Below are 24,869 nucleotides of genomic sequence, written 5' to 3'. Positions count from 1 at the left end.
AAAATTATTGAACTTGTACAGGAGAATGGAAAAAAATGCAAGCAGAAGAAAAAAGACTACTGTATATATGAAACTTTCTTTTACATAAACCAAGTGGGAACCACAAAATAAAATCTAGAACTGAGACACATAACATAAAATAGAGAAAAGAGGGAAAAATCATAGAATATTACCAAACTAAAATAACAAAAAGAAACACAAGAAAAAAGAAACAATGGGAGCACAGATCTACCAGAAAACAAAAGATAATATAGCTATAAGAAATCTTCATCTATCAATAAACACTCTAAATGTAAATGCGCTGAACTCCACTATTAAAAGGCATAGAGGAGTTAGTTGGATCAAATACAAAGCCCAAGTGCCTGACCAAGCAGTGCTGCAGTGGATAGAATGTTGACCTGGGATGCTGAGGACCCAGGTTCAAAACCCCTGGGTTGCTGGCTTGAGCACGGGCTCACTAGCTTGAGGACTGGGTCACTTGAGCATGGGATTCATGACCCCCAAGGTCACTGGCTTGAGCAAGGGGTCACTGGCTCAGCTGGAGCCCCAGGTCAGAGCACATATGAGAAAGCAATCAATAAACAACTAAGGTGCTGAAGAATTGATTCTTCTTATCTCTCTCCCTTCCTGTCTGTCCCTATCTATCCCTCCTCTCTCTGTCTCTCTTGCTAAATAAATAAAGCAAATGCATCTCTAAGCCCTTAAAACTATTTCTTTACAAAAAAAACAAAGTCCAAGTATAGTATGTTACCCTGAGCAAACACATCTCAGCTGCAAGCACAAATCATAGATTCAAAGTCAGGGAAAGAAACTATTTCTTTACAAAAAAAACAAAGTCCAAGTATAGTATGTTACCCTGAGCAAACACATCTCAGCTGCAAGCACAAATCATAGATTCAAAGTCAGGGGTCCCCAAACTGCAGCCCACGGGCCGCATGCGGCCCCCTAAGGCCATTTATCCGGCCCCCGCCGCACTTCCGGAAGGGGCACCTCTTTCATTGATGGTCAGTGAGAGGAGCATAGTTCCCATTAAAATACTAGTCATTTTGTTGATTTAAATTTATTTGTTCTTTATTTTAAATATTGTATTTGTTCCCGTTTTGTTTTTTTACTTTAAAATAAGATATGTGCAGTGTGCATAGGGATTTGTTCATAGTTTTTTTTATATTCCGGCCCTCCAACGGTCTGAGGGACAGTGAACTGGCCCCCTGTGTAAAAAGTTTGGGGACCCCTGTTCAGAGTGAAAGAATGAAAAATATTCTCCAAGCAAATGACATTCAAAAAGAAAGCATATGCCCATATTATATCTGACAAAATAGATTTAAAGATCAAAAAGTTAACAGAAGAAAATGATGGACATTTACAATGATAAAGAAGAAAATACAGGGGTGGGCAAAAGTAGGTTTATAGTAGTGAGTTTAGTCTTATATTATCACTTACTTATTAGTAATAATAATAACCTGCATGTCTTTTTCTACATGAACACTGTTAACCTACTTTTGCCAACCCTTCTATATCAAGAAGACATTAATACTTATTACTATATATTCTCCCAACCTGAGAACCCTGAAATACATAAAGCAACTGCTGAAGAACTAAAGGTAGAAACTGAAAAAAATACAATAATAGTAGGAGACTAAAATACCACAATAACAGCTATGGGTAGAGCATCAAAACATAAAATCAATAAGGACATAAAGATCTAAAATGACACATTAGACCAAATGAAAATAGTCAATATTTACAAAGCTCTTTATTCCAGAAAAACAGATTATACATTTTTCTCTAGTATCCACAGAATATGCTCAAGGATAGACAGTATGTTGAAACACAAAATGAGCCATAACAAATTTAAGAAGACTGAAATCATACCAAACATTTTCTCCCTCCACAATGCTTTGACATTGGAAATTAACTGCAAAAAGAAAGCAAGAAAAAGTACATATATGTGGAGATAAACAACATGCTACTAAACAATGATTGAATCAAAGAAAATAACTAATCAAAAGATTCATAGAGGCCCTGGCCTGTTGGTTCAGTGGTAGAGCATCGGCCTGGCTTGTGGATGTAGTTGTCCTGGGTTCGACTCCCAGTCAGGGAACACAGAAGCGTCCATCTGCTTCTCCACCCCTCCTCCTCTTGCTTCTCTCCCTCTCTCTTCTCCTTCCCTCCTGCAGTCAAGGCTCAATTAGAGCAAGTTGGTCCCGGGGGCTGAAGATGGATCCATGGCCTCTGCCTCAGGTGCTAAAAAATGGCTCCAGGTTGCAACAGAGCAAGGGCCCCAAATGGGCAGAGCATTGCCCTCTAGTGGATCCCAGGTGGGGTGGAGTATGTTTCTGCTTCCCTCCTCTCACTAAATGAAAACAAAAGGATAGAGACAAATGAGAATGACAATATGGCCTATCAAAATATATGGAATACAGCAAAAGCAGCAAGCAATAAGAGGAAAGTTAATATTACAAGCTTACAGCATAAAATAAAACATCTCAAACTTAACATTTCTACTTAGAGAACCAGAAAAAGTAAAACAAACAAAACTCAAAATCAGTAGAAAATAATATATAATAATTACAGCAGAATTAAACAAACAAAAAAAAAAATCAAAAGACAATAGAAAATATAAGGTAAAAAAATATAAAGCTGGTTATTTGAAAAGAATAATAGAATGGGTAAGAATCTGGCTACATCCACTAAAAATAAAAGACAATTCTGAAATAAACAAAATTAGAAATGAAATAGAAGTTGCAGTGAACACTACAGGAATACAAAGAACTATAGAAGAATACTATAAAAGACTGATATGGTTATCAGGGGGAGGGGAGAATAAAGAGTGACCAATACATATCCTACATAGGTGGGATATAAAACTGAGACTTGTTGACATGGATAAAAATGAAGTGGTTACCTGGGGGAGAGAGTGGGAGAAGGGAAGTAAAGAGGGACAAATAAACAGTGACTGAAAATGATTTGACGACCAGGGATGAGCACACAACACAATCAACAGTTCAAATGCTACAGAGATGTTCACCTGAAACCTACGTACTCTTATTGATCAAAATTACCTTATTCAATTTAATTTCAAAATAAAAAATTAAAAGTAAAAAATGATTATATATCACAAAATTCAATGACCTGAAAAAAATGAACAAGTTCTTCAAAATATATAACCTTTCTAGTCTGAATCATAAAGTACTAAAAAATCTAAACAGATTAATCAGTTATAAGAACATTGAAAAAAATTATCAAAAACTTTCCAAAAGTAAAAAAGTACAAGACCAAAACAAATATCCTTTATAAGAAATTCTACCATTCAAAAAAGCTGTCTCTTTCATAAAATTGATGAAAGGTAATACTTCCTAACTCATTTTATGAGATCAACGTTATCTTGATACCAAAACCTGGCAAGGACAACACACACAAAATTACAAATCAATATCTCTAATGAGCACAGATGTAAAAATCCTAAGCAAATAGTAGAAAATCAAACATAACAACAGATTGAAAAGATAATACATCACGACCAAGTGGAGTTCATTGCAGGTGTGCAATGAAGGTTTCACTAATGCAAATCACTTAATGTGATACATCACATTACCAAATAAAAGGTTAAAATTATATGCTCATAACAGTAGATGCAAAAAAAAGCATTTGACAAGATACACATTCACTTACAATTAAAACACAATGGGTCCAAGGAGTCCTATACTGCCCCTTCATTTGGAGTTAACCCTCAAGGACCCCTACCAGGACAACTTTGGCAGATGGATGTTACTCATATACCTTCATTTGGCAAACAGTCGTATGTCCACATTACAGTAGATACGTATTCCGGATCTATAGTAACCTCTGTCAGAACAGGAGAGGCTGCTAAGCATGTTATAGCTCATTGTCTGTATGTATTGTTCTATTATTGGATTTCCTAAACTGGCTAAACTGAAAATGCTCCTGCATATGGAGCAAAAGCATTTACTGTATTTTGTCATGCTTACAATCTTTAAAGTTAAGGTATTATTAAAGTGTACTCAGTAAACATTTTAAGGTCAATTAAAAAAAATTTTAAAGGGGGTAGTCATATCCTGGAACTCCTACGGGTCTACCATATCATGCTTTTTAATTAAAAAAAATTACATTTCTTTTGAATGCTGATGAACAGGAGACAAATCTTTTTCGCCTTCAAACTGCTACCTTCTTTATTAGATCCAGCTAATAACACTGTTTTGTATTTTTCCAAATAGCTCCAGATATATGGAAATGATTTATATAGGCGGATGGGGATCCTCAAACCCCTCAGCGAGATCTTCTGAGCATGGCTTTTAAGATACCTAAAGGCAGAAAAAGCCCAATAGAGATCAGGGGAACTACCAGCTTTTAGGATACACCCTTAAAGGCTCCAACGCCCCAAAGGGGTCTCATAGGATGCCCTCTGGGTCCTGCTTCAATAGTGGAAAGGAAGGCCATTGAGCTAAAGCCTGCCAGGCTTACATGCCTCTGCTGTGAGGAAACAGGGACACTGGAAGGTAGGCTTCCCCCTCGCTCCTCTAAGGGAGGGTTCAGTCTCTTCCAGCCCTGCTCCAGCCACCTATGACCTAACCTTGCCCAGAATGCTGGGGTTTGCCACTGAAGGCTGAAGGGGCCCAGGGCCGTCAGCCCCATCTACGACACTGTGGATGAGCCTAGGGTATTTCTTCCAAGAAGCAGGTAAACTGATCTCATTTGCACAAGGGCCACTTAACTATGTTTTGCCTGAATAGTCAGGTTTTTTATTCTTCCCTCAAAGATCTCTGTTGTGGGTGTTGATAGTCCTATTTTCTGCTGCTTTGCTTAATATATAGTGTTTCCTTTATCCCTCCTACCTCAATGCCCCACTCATATTTCAGGCTGGGACCTACTCCTAATTTAGAGCTCTCTTTCCCCCTTTTGCCAACTTCTATTATGAATCTACCTGGATACAGCTTAGTGTATCCCAAGGTTCTCTTTACCATGCCACAGTCGCAGAGCTCCAGGGAAGAACAACCTGGTCTCATCTCTCCAGGCAGAGGAGAACAGAAGCTCCATATCCACGCATGCTGCAAATGGCTTTTCCAGTCTACCTGAATCATTACCAGCTAGAAGCAGCAGTCATTGGGACTTGGACATGAGCTGCAAAGTATAGAATGGTGACAACAATTCCAGTGCCATGAGGACTTTTCCTGGTTGTGGACTTTTCTGGACTCCTGCTCCCTGTGACAGTTCCTAACAGACTGAACTATAGTTGGGTTGCATTTTTCAGGGATTTGCCATGGTGATGGGGCCAACTTGGACTTAGTGAACATGTTAAGGACACTACTCTTTTATGGATTCTTGCTGTATTGGCCAAGAGTTTGCTTAAAGGCTTTTAATCACTGTAAAAAAAAAAAAAAAAAACACCAGAAGACTGGATAAAGAAGATGGGGCACATATACACCATGGTATACTATTCAGCTAGAAGAAATGATGACATCGGACCACTTACAGCAGAATGGTGGAATCTTGATAACAGTATGCAGAGTGAAATAAGTGAATCAGAAAAAAACAAGAACTGCAGGATTCCATACATTGGTAGGACATAAAAACGAGACTAAGAGACATGGACAGGAGTGGGGTGGTTATGGGGGGTGGGGGGAGGGAAGGAGGGAGAGGGGGAGGGGTACAAAGAAAACTGTATAGAGGGTGACAGAGGACGATCTCTCTTCAGGTGATGGGTATGCAACAGAACTAAATGACAAGATAACCTGGAAATGTTTTCTTTGAATATATGTACCCTGATTTATTGATGTCACCCCATTATAATAAAAATTTATTTATAAAGAAAAAAACAGGGCCATGAACGCCACATATTTTAAAATGTAATTCCATGAGAGCCATACAACAACCCGTGTACATTACACATTATCCAATAAAAATTTGGTGTTGTCTTAGAAAAAAAATAATAATAATAAAAAAATTTTTAAAAAAACACAATGAAATGTAAATAAAAGGAAAGTACTTCAACATAAAGGCCATATATGACAGACCCTCAGTTAATATTATAGTCAATGTTGAAAACCTGAAATATTTTATTCTAGGATAAGGAACAAGATAAAGATGCCCATTTTTTTTTACCACTGTTATTCAACATTTTACTGAAATTCCAGAGCAATCAGGACACAGAAAGGAATAAACAGCAACCAAATTGCTAATGGATAAATACAAATGACAGTTTTGCAGATATGATACTTTACATAGAAAATCCTAAGAAGCTATAAGGAACAATACAATATATAGTCAAGTTGCAGGATACAAAATCAATGTACAGAAATTCATTGCATTCCTCTACATTTACAATGAAATTTCAGGGAAAAAATTTTAAAAACAATTCCATTTTCAATTATTGTAACAAAATAATAAAATACCTAGAAATAAACTGAACAAGGGAAGTGAAAGAGCTAAACAATGAAAACTACAAGACATTATTGAAAGTTTTTGAAGAGACACTAAGAAAACAAAAGATATTTTATATTCATGGATTGTAAGTATCCACATAATTAAAATGGCCATATTACCCAAAGCAATATACAGATTTAATGTAATCACTATCAAAATCCCAATGTAATTGTTCAAAGAAATAGAAAAACAATCATATTTGTATGACACTACAAATATTCCAAATAGCAAAAAAATCCTGATAAGAAAAGAACAAAGCTAGAGATATCACACTAACTGACTTCAAATCATACTACAAAGCTACAACAATCAAAACAGCACAGTATAGCAGAGAAAATAGACACAGAGACAAACCGAACAGAACTGAGAATCCAGAAATAAACCCACATATACATATATGAGTAACTAAAGGAGCCAATAATACATTGTAATTGGGAAAAGAAAGCCTCTTCAATAATGGTTCTGTGAAAATTTGAAAGCCCTTGCAAAAGAATGAAATTAGACTATTAGTCACTGTACACAAAAATTAACTCAAAAGGATCAAAGACCTAAATATAAGACCTGAAACAATAAAATACATAGAAGAAAACATAGGTACAAGTTACTAACCTTCATCTCAGAGAAGCTTTTGTGAACTCCACCCCAAAGGCAATGGAAATAAAAGCAATAATAAATAAATGGGACTAAAGAGGTTCTGCACAGCAAAAGAAAGCATCAAAGAAACAAAAAGGCAAACAACCAAATGGGAGAGGATATTAGCAAACAATACTTCATATTAAAAACTAACATCCAAAATATATAAAGAACTTATACACCTCAACAATTTTTTAAAAAATGGGCAGAGGACCTGAACAGACATTTTCCCGAAAAGACCTGTAGATGGCCAACAGTTACTTAAAAAGATGTTCAACTTCAGTAGGTATACAGGAAATGCAAATCAAAATGCAAAACCACAATGAGGTAACCTTTCACACCTGTTAGAATGACTATTATCAACAGGACAAGAAATAACATGTGTGGGAGAAGTGGGGAAAATGGAACCCTCATGTACAGCTGGTGAGAACATAAATTGTTATAGTCACTATGGAAAACAGCATAGGATTTTCTCAAAAAATTAATAATATAACTATCACATGATCCAGTAATCACTCTTCTAGTTATCTTCACCCAAAATTTAAAACACTTATTTATAAAGATATATGTAACCTTATGTTCACTGCAGCATTACTCATGGTAAACAAAACTTGGAAACAACTCAAGTATCTCTCTCAATGAATGATTAAAGAAGATTTGGTACATATATACAGTGGAATACTATTTGGCCATAAAAAATATGAAATACTATCATTTTTGACAACATGGATGAATGTTGACAGTATTATGCGGAGCAAAATAAGTCAGATGGAAAAGAACAAGAATCAAATGATTTTACTCATACATGGGAAATAAACAGAAAGCAACCAATAAAAAAACAAAAAATTCATTGACATAAACAATAGTATGCTGGTTACCAGAGAGGAATGAGGACGAGGAGAGGTTGAAGAGGTAAATAGGGTCAAATATATGGTGATGAGAGGAAAATAAATTTTGGGTATGAGCATACAATGCAATATATAGATGACATATTTTAATATTGTACACTTGAAATTTATATAATCTTATTAATCAATGTTATCTCTTTAAACTTAATGATGAAAAAAATAAAACACAATAAAAAGAAATCAATAAATAAAAGGGGTAGTCAAACTTCAAGTGTTAAAGAGAAATCATGCAGATTAACAAACCTAGTAAAATTCTAAGGGTCACAGACTACAAAATCATTATTTAAAAATCTACTTTACTTTTATATTGCATCCACAAACGATTGGAAAATAAGTTTTAAAAACTCCATTTACAATAACATCAAAAGAAAAACATAAAATGGCCCTGGTGGCTTGGCTCAGTAGATAGAGCATCTGTCTCAAGTGTGGACATCCCCCGTTTGATCTCCAGTGAGAACACAAATAAGTGACCATTTGAGCCTCTTGCCCTCTCACAGCCAGCAGCTGGTTCAAGCATCAGTCCTGGGCGCTGAGGATACCTCCATCGATTTGAGCATCAGCCCCAGATCAGTGGATCTCAACTGAGGTAAATGCAGGAGTTTGTCTCTCTACCTCCCCCTCCTCTCACTTAAAAAACAAACCAACCATAAAACAGTTTAGATTACATTTAAAAAAAGATATTAGAGACCTCTACACTGAAAACTAAATCATAACTCAGAAAGTATAAAGGGGTTCAAATTAAAACTAGAGATAATATATCTTGATTATAGTATATAAAGAAACAATACTGTTAAGATGTCAATTCTCACAAAATTCATAGATTCAACTAAGTCAAAATAAAAATTTTGACTGTGCAAAAAATGACTAGTTTTAAAATATATACAGAAATTCAAAGTACCAAAAATAGCCAAAAATTATTATAAAGAAGACAAAGTCAAAGAACTCGCATTAACTGATTTCAAAGTCTACAATACACGTACAATAATCAAGATAGTATGTTTTTGAAAACATGATAGAAAATATAGATCAGTTGAACAGAATGGAGAGTACAAATAAACCCAAAAATGGTCACTGACTTTGACAAAGCTTTTAGGACAATTCAATTAACAAAAATCCAATTAAAAAATGGGGAAAAGGGCCCTGGCCGGTTGGCTCAGTGGTAGAGCGTCAGCCTGGAGTGCAGGAGTCCTGGGTTCAATTCCCGGCCAGGGCACACTGGAGAAGCACCCATCTGCTTCTCCACCCCTCCCCCTCTCCTTCCTCTCTGTCTCTCTCTTCCCCTCCTGCAGCCAAGGCTCCATTAGAGCAAAGTTGGCCCGGGCACTGAGGATGGCTCCATGGCCTCTGCCTCAGGCACTAGAATGGCCCTGGTTGCAACAGAGCAATGCCCCAGATGGGCAGAGCATCGCCCCCTGGTGGGCATGCCAGGTGGATCCCGGTCGGGCATATGCAGGAGTCTGACTGCCTCCCCGTTTCCGTTTCCAACTTCAGAAAAAATACAAAAAAAAAAAATGAGGAGAGGGCCTGAACAGACACTTTTCCCAAGAAGATATAAAAATGCCCAATAGATATATGAAAAGATACTCATCTTCACTAGTTACCTGAGCAATGCAAATCAAAAATAATGAGATACCACCTCACACCTGTTAGTTTGCTATTATCAACAATATATATATATAAAACAAGTGTTAGAGAGGGTGTGGAGAAAAAGGAGCCCTCATTCACTGATGATGGGAATGCAAATTAGTACAACCATTATGGAAGAAAGTATGGTGGGTCCTCAAAAAATTAAGAAGAGAACTACCACATGACCCAGCAATCATTCTACTGGATATCTACCCCCAAAACTCAAAAACATTGGCATGCAAAGACACATGCACCACTTTGTTCATCACAGCATTATTCACAGTGGCCAAGACATTGAAATAACCGAAGTGTCCCTCGATAGAGAACTGGATAGAGAAGATGTAGTACATATATACAATGAAATACTACTCAGCCATAAGAAATGATGACATAGTGCCATTAATGACAACATGGATGTACCTGAGAACATTATACTAAGTAAAATAAGTAAATCAGAAAAAGTTCATTATAATTTCACACACAGGTGGGATATAAAACTGAGACTCATGGACATAGATTAGGGTGAAGTGGTTACCAGGGGGAGGAAAATATGGGGGAGGGGTGGGGAAAGGGAGTAGAGAGGGACAAATATATAATGACAAAAAATGATTTGACTTTGGTTGATGAGTATACAATATAATCACATTTCAAATGCTATAGAAATGATCATCTGTAACCTATGTACTCTTATTGATCAGTCACCTTGTTAAATTTAATTTTCTAAGTAAAATTTAAAAGAAATTATAGTCTTTCAATAAATGGTGCTTGAATTGGATAAAATTTAGAGAAAGCTCTTTAGAGAACTTTGGTTATGAAGGAAAAGAAAGAGAATAGAGAGCAGGCAAGAAAGGGCAACAAGTAGACTTTTCCTTAAGGTCTATTTAAGATTAAGAGGCTGAAGAGAAGGGAATTAGGGAGACAAAATTTCTCAGTAAAAAAGAGAGCAAAGTCATTTGCAGAGTATCAGGGTAAAATAAGAATGACCCAGAGTTGAAAGAGAATAATATATAGAATTCATTTTCCCTTTTCTATTCATTTTGGATGCTTGCAACTGTCATAATTAAAAAGAAATTTTTATGCCCTTCTTATTTATCTCTAGAAAGAGGGAAGGATAACACGTTTGCTTTCTTATGTGACGCTTTTTGAAAGTGTGAAGCATGAAGTTCCTCAAAAATAAAATTTTAGGCTTAAATTTAAAAAAAATGTATAAAAGTCTTATGGAGAAAAGAATGGGGCATTTTCTCTACTGATAATTGTTATAATCATTATTTTAATTGATTCTACTCTGAACAGAGTAGTTAGCTTTTAATTTTTCTGTTGTTATTTCCAGGTACTGAACTTAGCTCAGAGGCTATTGTAAATGTGTCTGTCACTCATTTTGTGGAGTAAAATAAAAAGCAGAGAAGAGAAAAAAGACATCTCCCATTGTTCCCACTTCAGAGAACAGGGAGAACTACTCTTCCAAAAGAAAACTACAGAAGATACATTTACAGCTTCTCCCTGCCCTTCTTCCTCATCAGTGCATTGAAGAATAACTTCACTGATTGGCAAGTTTGAAGAAAGACCTGAGCCTGTTGGCTTAGTCCTTTTTCCTCTCCTCTTCTTTCTTTCGGAGAGATCCCTTTCCCAGGATGCCCATGTTCTCCTCCTCCCGTGGTTGTACAGCTCCGCTAATGAGTTGTTAAGGGGCAAAACTCTTGCCTGCCCAGATTTGACTCTAAAACCTTGAACCAATAATCTGTACTTTAAGCCAATGAATAGAACTCCTCTCCACCTTCCTCCCAGATTCTGAACAAATTGACAAATAAGAAATGGGATTCAGAAAGAAGGGAATCAATCATGAGCACAGAACTAACATGACCATTCTCAGCCTCCCTCTCAATCCTTCCCTGAATTAAACATACCTATCCAGTTATAGCCTCTTCTGCCAAGGTAGCTGCTTAACTGATGGCAGAGCAAAAGGAGGATACTGAGACAAAAAGCTTGATGCTTTTCTCAAATTCAACACTAAGTCAATCTTTTGTATCTAAAAAAAATGAATGAGGAAAAGATAAAAAATAACAACCAATAATAATAAAAGCACTTGCTATGTCCCAGGTTCAACCTTAAACGTCTTTGATGGGTTAGCATATTTAACTATCAAAACAACCTTGTGAGGCCCTGGCCAGTTGGCTCAGTGGTAGAGCGTCAGCCTGGCGTGCAGAGGTCCCAGGTTCGATTCCCAGCCAGGGCACACAGGAGAAGCGTCCATCTGCTTCTCCACCCCTCCCCCTCTCCTTCCTCTCTGTCTCTCTCTTCCCCTCCCGCAGCCAAGGCTCCATTGGAGCAAAGTTGGCCCAGGCACTGAGGATGGCTCCATGGCCTCTGCCTCAGGTGCTAGAATGGCCCTGGTTACAGTAGAGCAACACCCCAGATGGGCAGAGCATCACCCCCTGGTGGGCATCCCAGGTGGATCCCCGTCGGGCACATGCAGGAGTCTGTCTGACTGCCTCCCCGTTTCCAACTTCAGAAAAATACAAAAAAAAAACCACAAAAAAAACAAAAACAAACAAACAAAAAACCTTGTGAAATAGGCACTACTGTTGTTCTCATTTCACAGATGAAGACATCAAGCTATAAGAAAGTAAAAAGACTTGCCCAGGTCAGAAAATAGAATCATGCATGAGGAGGGAGCCACTCAGCTTACATCTAAGGCACAGCTAGAATACAGACAATCCAGAATTATCTGTAAAACAGTATAAACCTATACATTTTCTAATTACACTCTTTCCAGTAAAAGCTTTCATTCACTTTTCTGACAAATCACCATAGACTTATATAGTTCCTTTAATATTGCTTTTTGTACTCCAGAGCTTCCTAAATTGTGAAAACATAACGTATTATAGCTGCAAAGATTTTGAAGTTTACTACTCAAAATTATTCCTTTACAGATGAGAAAGCTAAAGTATGAGAGTTAAATTACTTGCCCCAAGTCATAAGGCAGGTTATACAAATGTATGAACCTGAACCTAGTTCAGATCTTCCAAGTTGTCTTTTTTTCATTATATCAATACAACAATCAATTGAATAAGTGAAAACGCAAGCAGACAACTATTGTCATTTTATTGCTTTAAATAATTCTCTTCTTAGAAAATTAGATTTCTTCTATTATTTTTTTAGTTGCTCTGACTCAAAGCATTACTTTCTCTGTAAAAGTCTAACAGGGAAACAATACATTTGCTAGAGGTATGTACAAGTGAATAAGAATAGACTTTAGGTGCTACAGAAAATCCTTTGTTGAGGACTGTTGTTCATTCTGTAATATGTCTGTTTCTGTTTACCAGGCAATAAAGAGAGGCTATAAAGTAAACCTGATTAGGGTTTTCTCTCCATCTGTCAGAAGAAAAGCTCAAGACAGTAATTTGCCTAAAGAAGAATTAGGCCTTCAGCTGGCTCCAGAAAGGCACTGTAATGGCAGCTATCTGTGCAGATGTGCAGGAAGGAGAAACAGCATTATTTTTGTTGTTGCTATTAAAATAAAATGTAGTTTTTTTCTAAATGAAAATGACACTTTGATTTTAAATCCTTTGCTTTTATAATACCCTTTCTATCATGCTAAAAATGATTTACAATACTCCTATGAAATAAAATTTAATATCACAAATTCTGTAGTGGAACAAGCTCCAAGAACCACAGAGTAGGAAGATCAATAACACAATCAACTTTAGAACTTTATGTTTAAACCCCCACTTCTACACTTCCAAGCCATGCTGTTTCCCATTTGTCTGAAGTGTTTAAAGAATCATCTGTTTAAAATGAGTGGCTTGCCTAAGCCTTTCAAATGTTTCTTTGCTATGGTCAAATCCTATAAGGACTTGAGGCTAGCCAGGGGTCCCCAAACTTTTTACACAGGGAGCCAGTTCATTGTCCCTCAGACCGTGGGAGGGCTGCCACATACAGTGCTCCTCTCACTGACCACCAATGAAAGAGGTGCCTCTTCCGGAAGTGTGGCGGGGGCTGGATAAATGGCCTCAGGGGCCCACATGTGGCCTGCGAGCCGTAGTTTGGGGATGCCTGGTAGCCATAAGGTTTTCAGTTGGCTCATGTAGGCTGGAGTGGCTGATTTAACTAAGTCTCACAATAAGCCATATTACCTGCTGATTTCTTCAGGAATCCATGTGAGTTGATTGTTGTTCAGATTAAGCAGGATCAAATTTTGTAAGCCATCTATTAGAAAATAATTTTAGTCACTTTAGCTTTATGTTAAAAAATAACATTTAGCCACTTCTCTCTCTCTCTCTCTCTCTCTCTCTCTCTCTCACTCTCTCTCTCTCTCTCTCTCTTTATTCACAGAGAGAATCAGAGAGAGAGACAAACAGGAAGAAAGAGAGGTGAGAAGCATCAATTCTTCATTGCAGCTCCTTAGTTGTTCACTGATTGCTTTCTCATATGTGCCTTGATCGGGGGGCTACAGCAGAGCAAGTGACCCCTTGCTCAAGCCAGCGACCTTGGGCTTCAAACCAGCAACCTTTGGGCTCAAGCCAGTGACCTCGAGGCTTCGAACCTGGGTCCTCCACGTCCCAGTCCGACACTTGTCCACTGTACCATCGCCTGGTCAGGCTTTAGCCGCTTTTCTATATAACTTTGTTTTCCTTCTGATTTCTTGCCTCTTTAGGTTGCTGGTAACAGATAACCTCTTAAGTTGGTTTAAACAAAGAAGATGAATTTATTATAGTAATAATGCTAAGTCATGGCACCTGAGGACAAACGGTACAGCCAACCTACTACAAACTAGAACCAGAAAGGCATTGTAAAAGGCACCAGAACACAGGATTTTTTTTTCCCTGCTCTGACTGGCAGTACCATCTTGTTGAGCAAATGAAGTCCAAAAGTTCTTCTTTACTAGCTACATTCATCCACCCAAAAAAAAACAACTGGAAAATCAGTCAAACACCCTGTTCCCATCTGTGTCTGTGAAGCCCACACTCAGCTCTGAGAGAGCCAGCACATATACTCACCCAAGCAAACCAATGCAGGCACAAGTAACACCATCTCTCTGAACATGGGCACATCTGTCTGTAGCTCATCTCTCATGCAAGCAGTTCTATGCCTTGTGCCCAGCCATTACACAGTAACTTTGTGTGATTGCCCATGACAGTAGTTTCTTAAGAGCTGAGCAGGTTAGACTCCTTGATGACGAGGAGAAAGTAAACACAGAGTGTGTTCAAGTGCCTGTGCAGCTCCAAAACCAGGGTTTTCTTGAAGTGGGATGACTAGATTTACACTGGGACATGAAACACATACTTGTCGGTCTTCAACAGAGACTTGAAGGAGCTGTGAAGGTCTTTGCCATATCTCATTGGAGAACATATCCTCATCAGTCACCAGCTTCTGCATGGAGCTCAAGACTAAGCCCATGTACTAGGGGCTGTGCAGCTGATCTTTCCCCCACTCTCAGTACCATTATTACTGGGTGTCACACTTGGCCATCGCTAGCACAACTCTCCTGTGCAGAATTCTGAGATGATGCTATACAGCAAGATGACATGGTAGAAAAATGCTATGGCTCACTGAAAGGTCCACTTTCAGGGTAGCACCACCAGTTGCTTGAACTCAAAGTTGGTGATTTCAGTCTTGGTGATTCCTGTTCCATGTATACCTTCTTCCCTCCATCAGGCTCCTTCCCATGGGGCTTCTTTTCAGACTTCCACTTGAGCCAATACATGGCTGTGCAGGCCCGCTGCTCCCAATGCTGGGCCTGCCCCTGCTACTGGGCCTGCCCCTACACCCAGGCAGCTGGGCCCTCCAACCACAGCAGCAGTGATGACCATAAGTCATATTAATATAAATATATTTTACTATATATACAAATAATATACACATGATGTTATATAATTATAGGCTCTTATTATATGTATTGGCAATGTATACAGCTGCTCTTAGTAGTCACAAAAATGTTCATATTAAAGTTTCCTGGGCTTCTGGACAACTAAACCAGTTTGCGATGTCCAAAGAGACCCAGGCCATGCTCCAGGCTAACAGTCTGTCTTCCTCGCCCTGAGCTTCTCAAAGTCTGGTAGATTGCATGTTCTCTGAGAATCTCAGCAGCACATAGAGTACAGGACATAATTTCATTTCTCATTACAGCTGCTCTCAGCTTCATATCATTTTCTCTCATCTCATCCAATTCCTTCTCTTTCAAACATATTCTCTTTGACTTTCCATGTCTTCATAGCCATCTTACAACTCTGACTTTTAAATGTTCACAGTCAGGATAAACAGAGTTCTCAAACTGAAATGCCTACAGGAATCGAGAAGATCACTCAGAATACAGCACAGGGCCCAATGGAAGTACACCTGGCTCAAGTGTGCTAACTGGAAACACATGCCTTGTCTAACAGGGCAGCAGCCATTAATGCAGCTCCTAGCAATTGCTGTCACCTGGCAATGTGATTCCAGTGTTGCCTAATCTTTCTTTTTTAAACAGAAAAAAAGAGTCTGAAATCCAAACTTTAATATGAATTCTCTTGATCTGCAAATCTTGGCACTAAATTCAAACTTTTAATAAACCAGACAAAACAGAACCAACCTATTTGTGAACTATGTTCAGCCCATGAATCACCAGTTTAAAACCTGTCTTAGTTCATGTGATTAGCTCAAACCAATTAAACTGTTTTAGAGTTTAGCATAATCCCCAATAAAAGTTATATGACTGACCCAGCTTAGGACACATATCTAACCCTGGTTCAGCCTGCTCTGGTCATGCATGGGACAGGGTCATGTAATACATGCTGGACAAGGTTCAACTCCCTGACACAAAACTGTTTCTGCAGTTGGATAATCATGACCTGACATAGAACATAATTTATGTCAATCACATGGGATTTTCAAAGCTCAGCCCAAAATTAAGACATACAGAAGCTAAAGATTCAGGAACAGTGTGCACAGATTACATATATATTATAAACCTCACATTTAAAGCCAACATGAGAAAAATTATTTACAGAAATATAAATTAGCATTAACTAGGTTGCTTAATATCATATACATATATATATATATATCAGATTATATTTCAATTTGTTTCCTCAGTATTAAAGAATATTGTCTACTTGTTTCCATGTGCTGATTTTTTTCCTGTGTAAACTGTTTTCTTCCTAAGTAAACTGTAACTGAATGCTGAATCTATGGCTTTGTCTACATAATGTGCATAAGCACTGATAAGTGTTTGTCACAGTTGTGCTTTTTTGAGTAAAAATATTTCTCCAACACACCAGACATCAGATTAGGCCACATGATCTAAGACTGTAAAGTACTTTAAGGAGATGGAACCAGAGTCTATTTGTGCTATTTGCCAAATATACCCCCAATTTAGTGTCTCATGCAATAATAACCTTAATAAAGGCTGCTTGTTGATGACAATGATTATGTAGAGTACCCAAGCCTCAAAAGTTCACAGAGCCTTATAAATTCTAATATATCTCTAGTTTTACTACTGGGGAAAAAAGACATAGTATGATGAAGTACTTTCCATGAGTTAATAAAGCCATAAAAATTATCTGATTTTCTTTGCCATAGATTCTGTCCTTAAACCCATTCTATCTATATTAATAGGTAGAGCTTAATTTTGAATAAAAAAAAATTATAGGTTTAAAGACAATGCCAAAAAAATGTAAATCATTAGATCTTCTATCTTTTCTTTAAAATTCTTCTCAAATTTATTTAAACCTAGCATCTTGATCAAAGATTGTGACTTAGTATCAAAAACAGAATAAAAATAAAAAATGTAAAGAAAAAAGAAAGTTGTAAAAAGCTGTTCTTGATTTGATATTCAACTAGTTTTCACTCTGGCAGAAAGAAAGGGCCCACAGATTCAAGGGTCTAAATATACACTCATTCGAAAAGGAGGAAAATTCACTAACACTATGCTTACTTTATTCTCTTAGGTCTACGTGTAAAGAAATAAATTATACAATAGTGGAAAGTCTCTCAAATTCTTTAATTTAAAGAGTAGTATATACATATCTTAAAAAAGCAAAACATATAAAATTACTTTTTAACTTTAGTTCCAAATTGTTAAATATAATATATAAATTAAGTTTGATATTATAATATTGCATTTCTTTGACTAACTTACCAAATGCTCCAGATGCAAATCTATGAATCCTATTTCCAAATAAATGGAGTTTCTTTAGGGATATAAGGTATTTCATCTCTTCTGGAACTTCTTCTAAAAGATTGTTTCCCAGATTTAGTACTGTCAACTGCAAAAAAATATACAGATTTAAGAGACTCATATATTATCTACCTTCAAATAAGAAAAAAAAGAAAAGAAATAATAAAGCTCCTATTCTGAGATCCATGTAACCTAAGAAAACTTGAACATGACATGAATATAAAAATTATTTCACATATACCTAAAATAATCTTTATAAACTTCCTCTGAGGTTATGTTCAAACACTTTATGTTAATCAAAGCAAATTTAACTTCAATTAAAGCATTTATTAAAATTGTATTACAAACCATTCCAAAGATACTCAAAAACACAATTAATTTATTTCTCATTGAGCAACTAAAAAATCTTCTAACATTGTGACCCACAGATTCAAAAGCATTAAAAAAATTACTAAAGGCATTAATTTCCTGAAATATAGCCAAAGATCTTAGCTCGTCCTGCAACACTACTCCCAAATCCTTTTTTTTTCCATTAAGACCAATATGGACCTGGATGAAGTCACAGTAATGGTAGCAAGAGAGATACTCCTGAACTCTCCCCTTGAAATTTCAACAAACTGAACAACTATAACGCAGTGAAGGAACCCCAGTTAGGATCAATGGCATGCCTGAAAGATCTGCGAACTGAATGGAGTAAAAGTGGGAGAGGTTGAAAAGCAGGGCAGAATATAAAATGCATTTGCAGTCAGCAGGAGAGCTGAAGCTATAAGGCCAAAGCCATAAAGAACTCACACTATACCTCACCCATTATCACTAAAGCAGCACAAACTACATCATTACAACAGAAACATCTCAGCACAGAAGAGTCCAGAAATTTAAGAGTTAAACCTTATAATAAAGTGACAATTACTGAAATAAAACAGTAACCTCTCAAAACTGATATTTATTTTTCCTTTTCTTCTTTTTCCTTTTATCCTTTCTTTCTCTTTTTTATCCTTTGGCTTTCAATTTCTTTAATTTTTATATTTTTTATTCCTACTTTTTATGGATGTTTTGTTCTTAATTTTTTTGGTTTACAGTCTTTGTTTTCTGTGGTTTTTCTTTTTTACTACTCATTACATTTAAAATTTTTATATTTTCATTATATTTTTTAAATTTTTATTATTACTTCTTTAGTTTTCTTTTAGTTAGAATTCTTAAAAATTCCAATTTCAAATGCCATAAAAAAAGAAGAAATCAAATAACATGGCTACATAAGACAGACGTAGTTCAGAAAGAAAATGAAAATTCTCCAAAAAGAAAACTCAAACACATGGAAACCTTGGAGTTAAATAATAGAGAATTCACAATTAAAGTTCTGAAAATACTCAAAGAGATGCAAGAAAAAATCAACAGGCAATTTAATGAGCTCAGCGAGAAAATGAAACTTTCAAAACAGAGATGAAGAACCCAATACATGCAATGAAAACTGAGGTAGCAAGTTCAACTACTAAAACAAGCCAGATAAAGAAAAGAATCAGTGACATAAAAGACAGACAACTAGAGATGCCCCAGAAAGGAGAGAGACTCACAAATTTTAAAAAATGAAAGAGCGCTGAGAGAATTGTCTGACTCCACCAAAAAAGAGTGGTATAATAACAATTGGTATATCAAAAGAAGAAGAGACAGATAAGGGAATGGAGACCTTATTCAAACAAATAATTGATGAGAATTTCCCAAGCCTATGAAAAGAGTTAGAGCCTCAAATCCAAAAAAGAAATGAAATGCCAAGCTACCTCAATCCAAACAGACCTATTCCAAGGCACATTGTAATAAAATTGTCAAAAATCAATGACAAGAAAGAACTATCAAGGCTACTAGGGAAAAGAAAAACATAACATATAAAGAAAAGCCCATTACATTATCCTCAGACTTCTCAGCAAAAACTCTACAAGCCAGAAGAGAGTGGACCCAACCATTCAAAGTACTAAAAGAGAGGAATTACCAGCTAGGAATACTATATCTATCCAAGCTATCCTTAGACATATAAACATTTTTTTCCTAATACAATGATAATAACTGATAAAATAAATAAATAAAATCCACTATTGAAACACAGTTTGAAAAAAGAAGAAACAAGGGAAAGAATTATAGAATATTACCTAACAAAAACAACTGAAAAAAGCTCTAGCCAGTTGGCTCAGTGGTAGAGCATTAGTGGCATGTGGAAGTCCCAGGTTTGATTCCCAGCCAGGGCACACAGAAGCACCCATCTGCTTCTCCACCCTTCCCCTTACCTTTCTCTCTATCTCTCTCTTCCCCTCCTGAAGCCAAGGCTCTATTGGAGCAAAGTTGGCTGAGGCACTGAGGATGGCTCCATGGCCTCCACCTTAGGTGTTAGTATGGCTCCGGATGCAACGGAGCAATGCCCCAGATGGGCAGAGCATCACCCCCCCCCAGTGACCATACTGGGTGGATCCTGGTTGGTGCATGCAGGAATCTGTCTCTCTATCTCTCTGCCTCCCCGCTTCAACTTCAGAAAAATACAAAAAATAAAATAAAATGACAGAAATAAAAAAGAGAAGAACCAAAGAAGACACAGAGCTACCAGAAAACATAATATGGTTATAGAAAATCCTTCAGTGTCAATAATTACCCTGAATGTAAATGGGCCAAACTCACCAATAAAGAAGCAAAGATTAGCAAATTGAATCAAAAAGCAAAACCCAAACATGCTGCCTTTAAGAGACCCCTCTACTGCAAGAACAAAAACAGACTCAAAGTGGAGAGTTGGAAACAATTCTTGAAAGAAATATACCCAAGGAAAAGCAGGTGTAGCCATTCTCATGTCGGAAAATGCTGACCTTAAGAAAACAAAGGGGCCTGACAAGGCAGTAGAGCAGTGGATAGAGCATCGGACTGGGACCAGGTTCAAAATCCCAAGGTCATTGTCTTGAGTGTGGGCTCATCTGGTTTGAGCAAGGCTCACCAGCTAGAGCCCAAGGTTGCTGACTTGAGCAAGGGGTCACTCAGTCTGCTGTAGCCCCCTGGTAAAAGCACATATGACAAAGTAATCAGTGAACGACTAAGGTACCACAAAGAAGAATTGATGTTTCTCATCTCTCTCCATTCCTGTCTGTCTGTCCCTATCTGCTCTCTGTCTGTTTCTGTCACAATAAAAAAAAGAAAGAAAACTAAGGGGCCTAACCAGGTGGTAAAGCATCAGACTAGGACACAGAGGACCCAGGTTCAAAACACTGAGGTCGCAGGTTTCAGCACAGGCTCATTCAGTTGAGCTCGAGCTCACCAGTTTGAGCGTGGGGTCACCAACTTGAGCATAGGGTCATAGACATGACCCTATGGTCGCTGGCTTGAGCCCAAAGGTCACAGGCCTTAGTAAGAGGTAAATTACATGCTATAGAACCCCAGACAAGGCACATATGAGAAAGAAATCAATGAACAACTAACTTGCTACAACAAAGAATTGATGCTTCTCATCTCTCTCTCCCTTCTTGTCTATCTGTTCCTCATTCTGTCTCTAAGTCACTGTCAAAAAAAACCAGGAAAGAAGAAAACAAAGAGAACCAGAAACAAAGATAGATATTTCATCATTATAAAGGGAAACTGTATCAAAAAGACATAACAGCCTGACCGGGCGGTGGCACAGTGGATAGAGCATCAGACTGGGATGCAGAAGACCCAGGTTCGAGACCCCAAGGTCGCCAGCTTGAGTGAGGGCTCATCTGGTTTGAGCAAAAGCTCACCAGCTTGAGCCCAAGGTTGCTGGTTCAAGCAAGGGGTTACTCAGTCTGCTAAAGGCCCATGGTCAAGGCACGTATGAGAAGGCAATCAATAAACAATTAAGGTGTTGCAATGCGCAACGAAAAACTAATGATTGATGCTTCTCATCTCTCTGTTCCTGTCTGTCTGTCCCTATCCCTCTCTCTGACTCTCTCTCTGTCTCTGTAAAAAAAATAAATAAATAAAAAATAATAAAAAAATAAAAAAAAATAAAGACAGGCCCTGGCCAGTTGGCTCAGCAGTAGAGCGTCGGCCTAGCGTGCGGAGGACCCAGGTTCGATTCCCGACCAGGGCACACAGGAGAAGCGCCCATTTGCTTCTCCACCCCTCCGCCGCGCCTTCCTCTCTGTCTCTCTCTTCCCCTCCCACAGCCAAGGCTCCATTGGAGCAAAGATGGCCCGGGCACTGGGGATGGCTCTGTGGCCTCTGCCTCAAGCGCTGGAGTGGCTCTGGTCGCAACATGGCGACGCCCAGGATGGGCAGAGCATCGCCCCCTGGTGGGCAGAGCGTCGCCCCATGGTGGGCGTGCCGGGTGGATCCCGGTCGGGCGCATGCAGGAGTCTGTCTGACTGTCTCTCCCTGTTTCCAGCTTCAGAAAAAATGCAAAAAAAAAAAAAAAAAAAAAAAGACATAACATTTCTTAATATATACATACCAAATCAGAAAGTATAAAAATATATAAGACATCTACTAACTGATCTAAAATAGAAGTAGACAAATACAAAACAAAACAAAACAAAAAAACACAATTATATCTGGAGATTTGAACACACCACAGCATTGAGAGCTTTAGATAGATCATTCAAACAGAAAATCAATAAAGAAATATAAGCCTTAGCCCTGGCCGGTTGGCTCAGCGGTAGAGCATCGGCCTAGCGTGCGGAGGACCCGGGTTCGATTCCCGGCCAGGGCACATAGGAGAAGTGCCCATTTGCTTCTCCACCCCTCCGCCGCGCTTTCCTCTCTGTCTCTCTCTTCCCCTCCCGCAGCCAAGGCTCCATTGGAGCAAAGATGGCCCGGGCGCTGGGGATGGCTCTGTGGCCTCTGCCTCAGGCGCTAGAGTGGCTCTGGTCGCAACATGGCGACGCCCAGGATGGGCAGAGCATCGCCCCCTGGTGGGCAGAGCATCGCCCCATGGTGGGCGTGCCGGGTGGATCCCGGTCGGGCACATGCGGGAGTCTGTCTGACTGTCTCTCCCTGTTTCCAGCTTCAGAAAAATGAAAAAAATAATAATAATAAATAAATAAAAAAAGAAATATAAGCCTTAAAAAACTGGACCAAACAGACATAATAGACATTTACAGGACACTTTATCCCAAAATATCAGATTATACATTCTTCTCCAGTATGCATGGAGCATTCTCAAGGATAGACCATGTGTTGGGCCACAAAACTAAAATCAATAAATTCAGAAAGATTGAAATTATACAAGTATATTGTCTGACCGTAAGGTTTTTTGACATTAGAATTCAAATGCAAAAAGAAAGTTTCAAAGAAACCCTCAAAAATGTGGAAATTAAACAACATGCGTCTAAAAAATGACTGGGTTAAAGAAAAAATAAAACAGAGGTTAAAAGATATACACAGAAAAATGAAAATGACACACGACATATCACAATTCTTGGGATGCAGCAAAAGCAGTAATAAGAGGAAAGTTTACATCATCATAGGCTTACAGCAAGAAACAAGAGAGATCTCAAGTAAACAACCTAACACCACATCTTAAGAAACTAGAAAAAGAAGAACAAAAGCAGCCCAAAATCAGCAGAAGAAAGGATATAGTAAAAATTAGAGCAGAACTAAATAAAATAGAGAATAAAATTTAAAAATTATAGAAAAAATTAACACAACAAAGAGCTGGTTATTTGAAAAGATCAATAAAATTATCAAACCACTGGCTAGACCCACTAAGAAAAAAAGAGGAACTCATATAAATAAAATCCGAAATGAAAGTGGAGAAATTACCATAGATATCATAGAAAGTTCTTAAAAAATAATTGTGTCAAAGAATAAATAAAAGCAGATACCAAAATATATATTCAAATAAAAGAGAATGACAACTTAACATATCAAAACTTCCTGATTGCAACAAAAGCACTAATAAGAGGAAAGTTATTACAGGATTATAGCAAGAAACAAGTGAGATCACAATTAAACAACCTAATATATATTAAGTAACTAGAAAAAGATGAACAAAGGCAACCCAATGTGAGCAGAAGAAAGGAAATAATAAAAACTAGGGCAGAACTAAATGAAATCAAGAACAAAAAAAAATGATAGAAAAATTAATGCAAAGAGCTGGTTCCTTGAAAAGATCAATAAAATTGATAAACTCTTGGCTAGACTCACTAAGGAAAAAAGAGAAAAGACTCATATAAATAAAATCAGACATGAAAGAGGAGAAATTATCACACAGACCACTGGCAGACAACCTGGTCCCTACTGCCCACAAGTGGGTGTCCAGCTTTCATGGTAGGTGGTAGCAGAGCAACCAGTGTATAAATAAAAAGATAGATTTAACTATAATAAGTTGTTTTATAAAGATTTATTCTACCAAACAGCAAAAATCCAACATAAAGGACTTGGTAAGTAATTATTATTATATGCTTTAACTTGCTGTAACTCTGCTTTATAAATTTTATAAAGTAAAGTTACTTCCCCACTTTATAAATCACCATTACTGTAGAACCGGTGGGTGGTTAAAAAATTTTACTAACAGAGATACAAAAGTGGGCAGTAGGTATAAAAAGGTTGACTGCCCCTGACATAGACCATAGATAGACAAAAGATCATACTACTTTACTATGAAAGACTGTATGCCAACAAATTTAACAATCTAGAAAAATGAATAAATTCTTAGAACTATGTAATCTTCCTAGCCTGAGTCACAAAAAACTAGAAAACTTCAATAGACCCTTAAGGGAGGGAATAGAAGTAACTATCAAAAATCTCCCCAAAACAAAAGTCCAGGACCAAATGGTTACATTACTGAATTCTACAAAACATTCAAAGAAGAATTGGTACCTATCCTTCTCAAAGTCTTCCAAAAAATAGAAGAAGCAATACTCCCTAACACATATTATGAGGCCAACAAAACAAACCCTCATACCAAAATCTGACAAGGACAATACAAGAAAAAAAACTACAGACCAATATTTCTAATGAATACAGATGCAAAAGTCCTAAACAAAATACTGGCAAATAGAAAACAATAACACAATAAAAAAATAACACATCATGTTCAAGTGGGTTTCATTCCAGGAACACAAAAATAGCTCAACATACAGAAATCAATCAATGTAATACACCACATCACAAAACAAAAA

The 24,869-nt window shown here is 37.5% G+C and overlaps 1 protein-coding gene across 1 annotated transcript in view; it reads right to left on the bottom strand.

Annotated features, from left to right (window-relative positions):
- The window catches only part of LRRC69 (leucine rich repeat containing 69), a 122,866-nt gene that overhangs the window by 88,942 nt on the left and 9,055 nt on the right, over window positions 1-24,869 (bottom strand). Inside the window, exons 3-4 of the mRNA XM_066379096.1 lie at window positions 17,725-17,851; window positions 13,742-13,814 (exon numbers count right to left, since the gene is read on the bottom strand). Of these exons, the coding sequence (XP_066235193.1) occupies window positions 13,742-13,814; window positions 17,725-17,851 (200 nt within the window). The remainder of the gene's footprint in view (window positions 1-13,741; window positions 13,815-17,724; window positions 17,852-24,869) is intronic.

This window comes from Saccopteryx leptura, chromosome 3 (genome assembly GCF_036850995.1).
Source record: "Saccopteryx leptura isolate mSacLep1 chromosome 3, mSacLep1_pri_phased_curated, whole genome shotgun sequence".
NCBI classification, from domain to species: domain Eukaryota; kingdom Metazoa; phylum Chordata; class Mammalia; order Chiroptera; family Emballonuridae; genus Saccopteryx; species Saccopteryx leptura.
The sequence above is the reverse complement of the archived record's forward strand: the minus strand, read 5'-3'. Positions and strand labels throughout refer to the sequence as shown.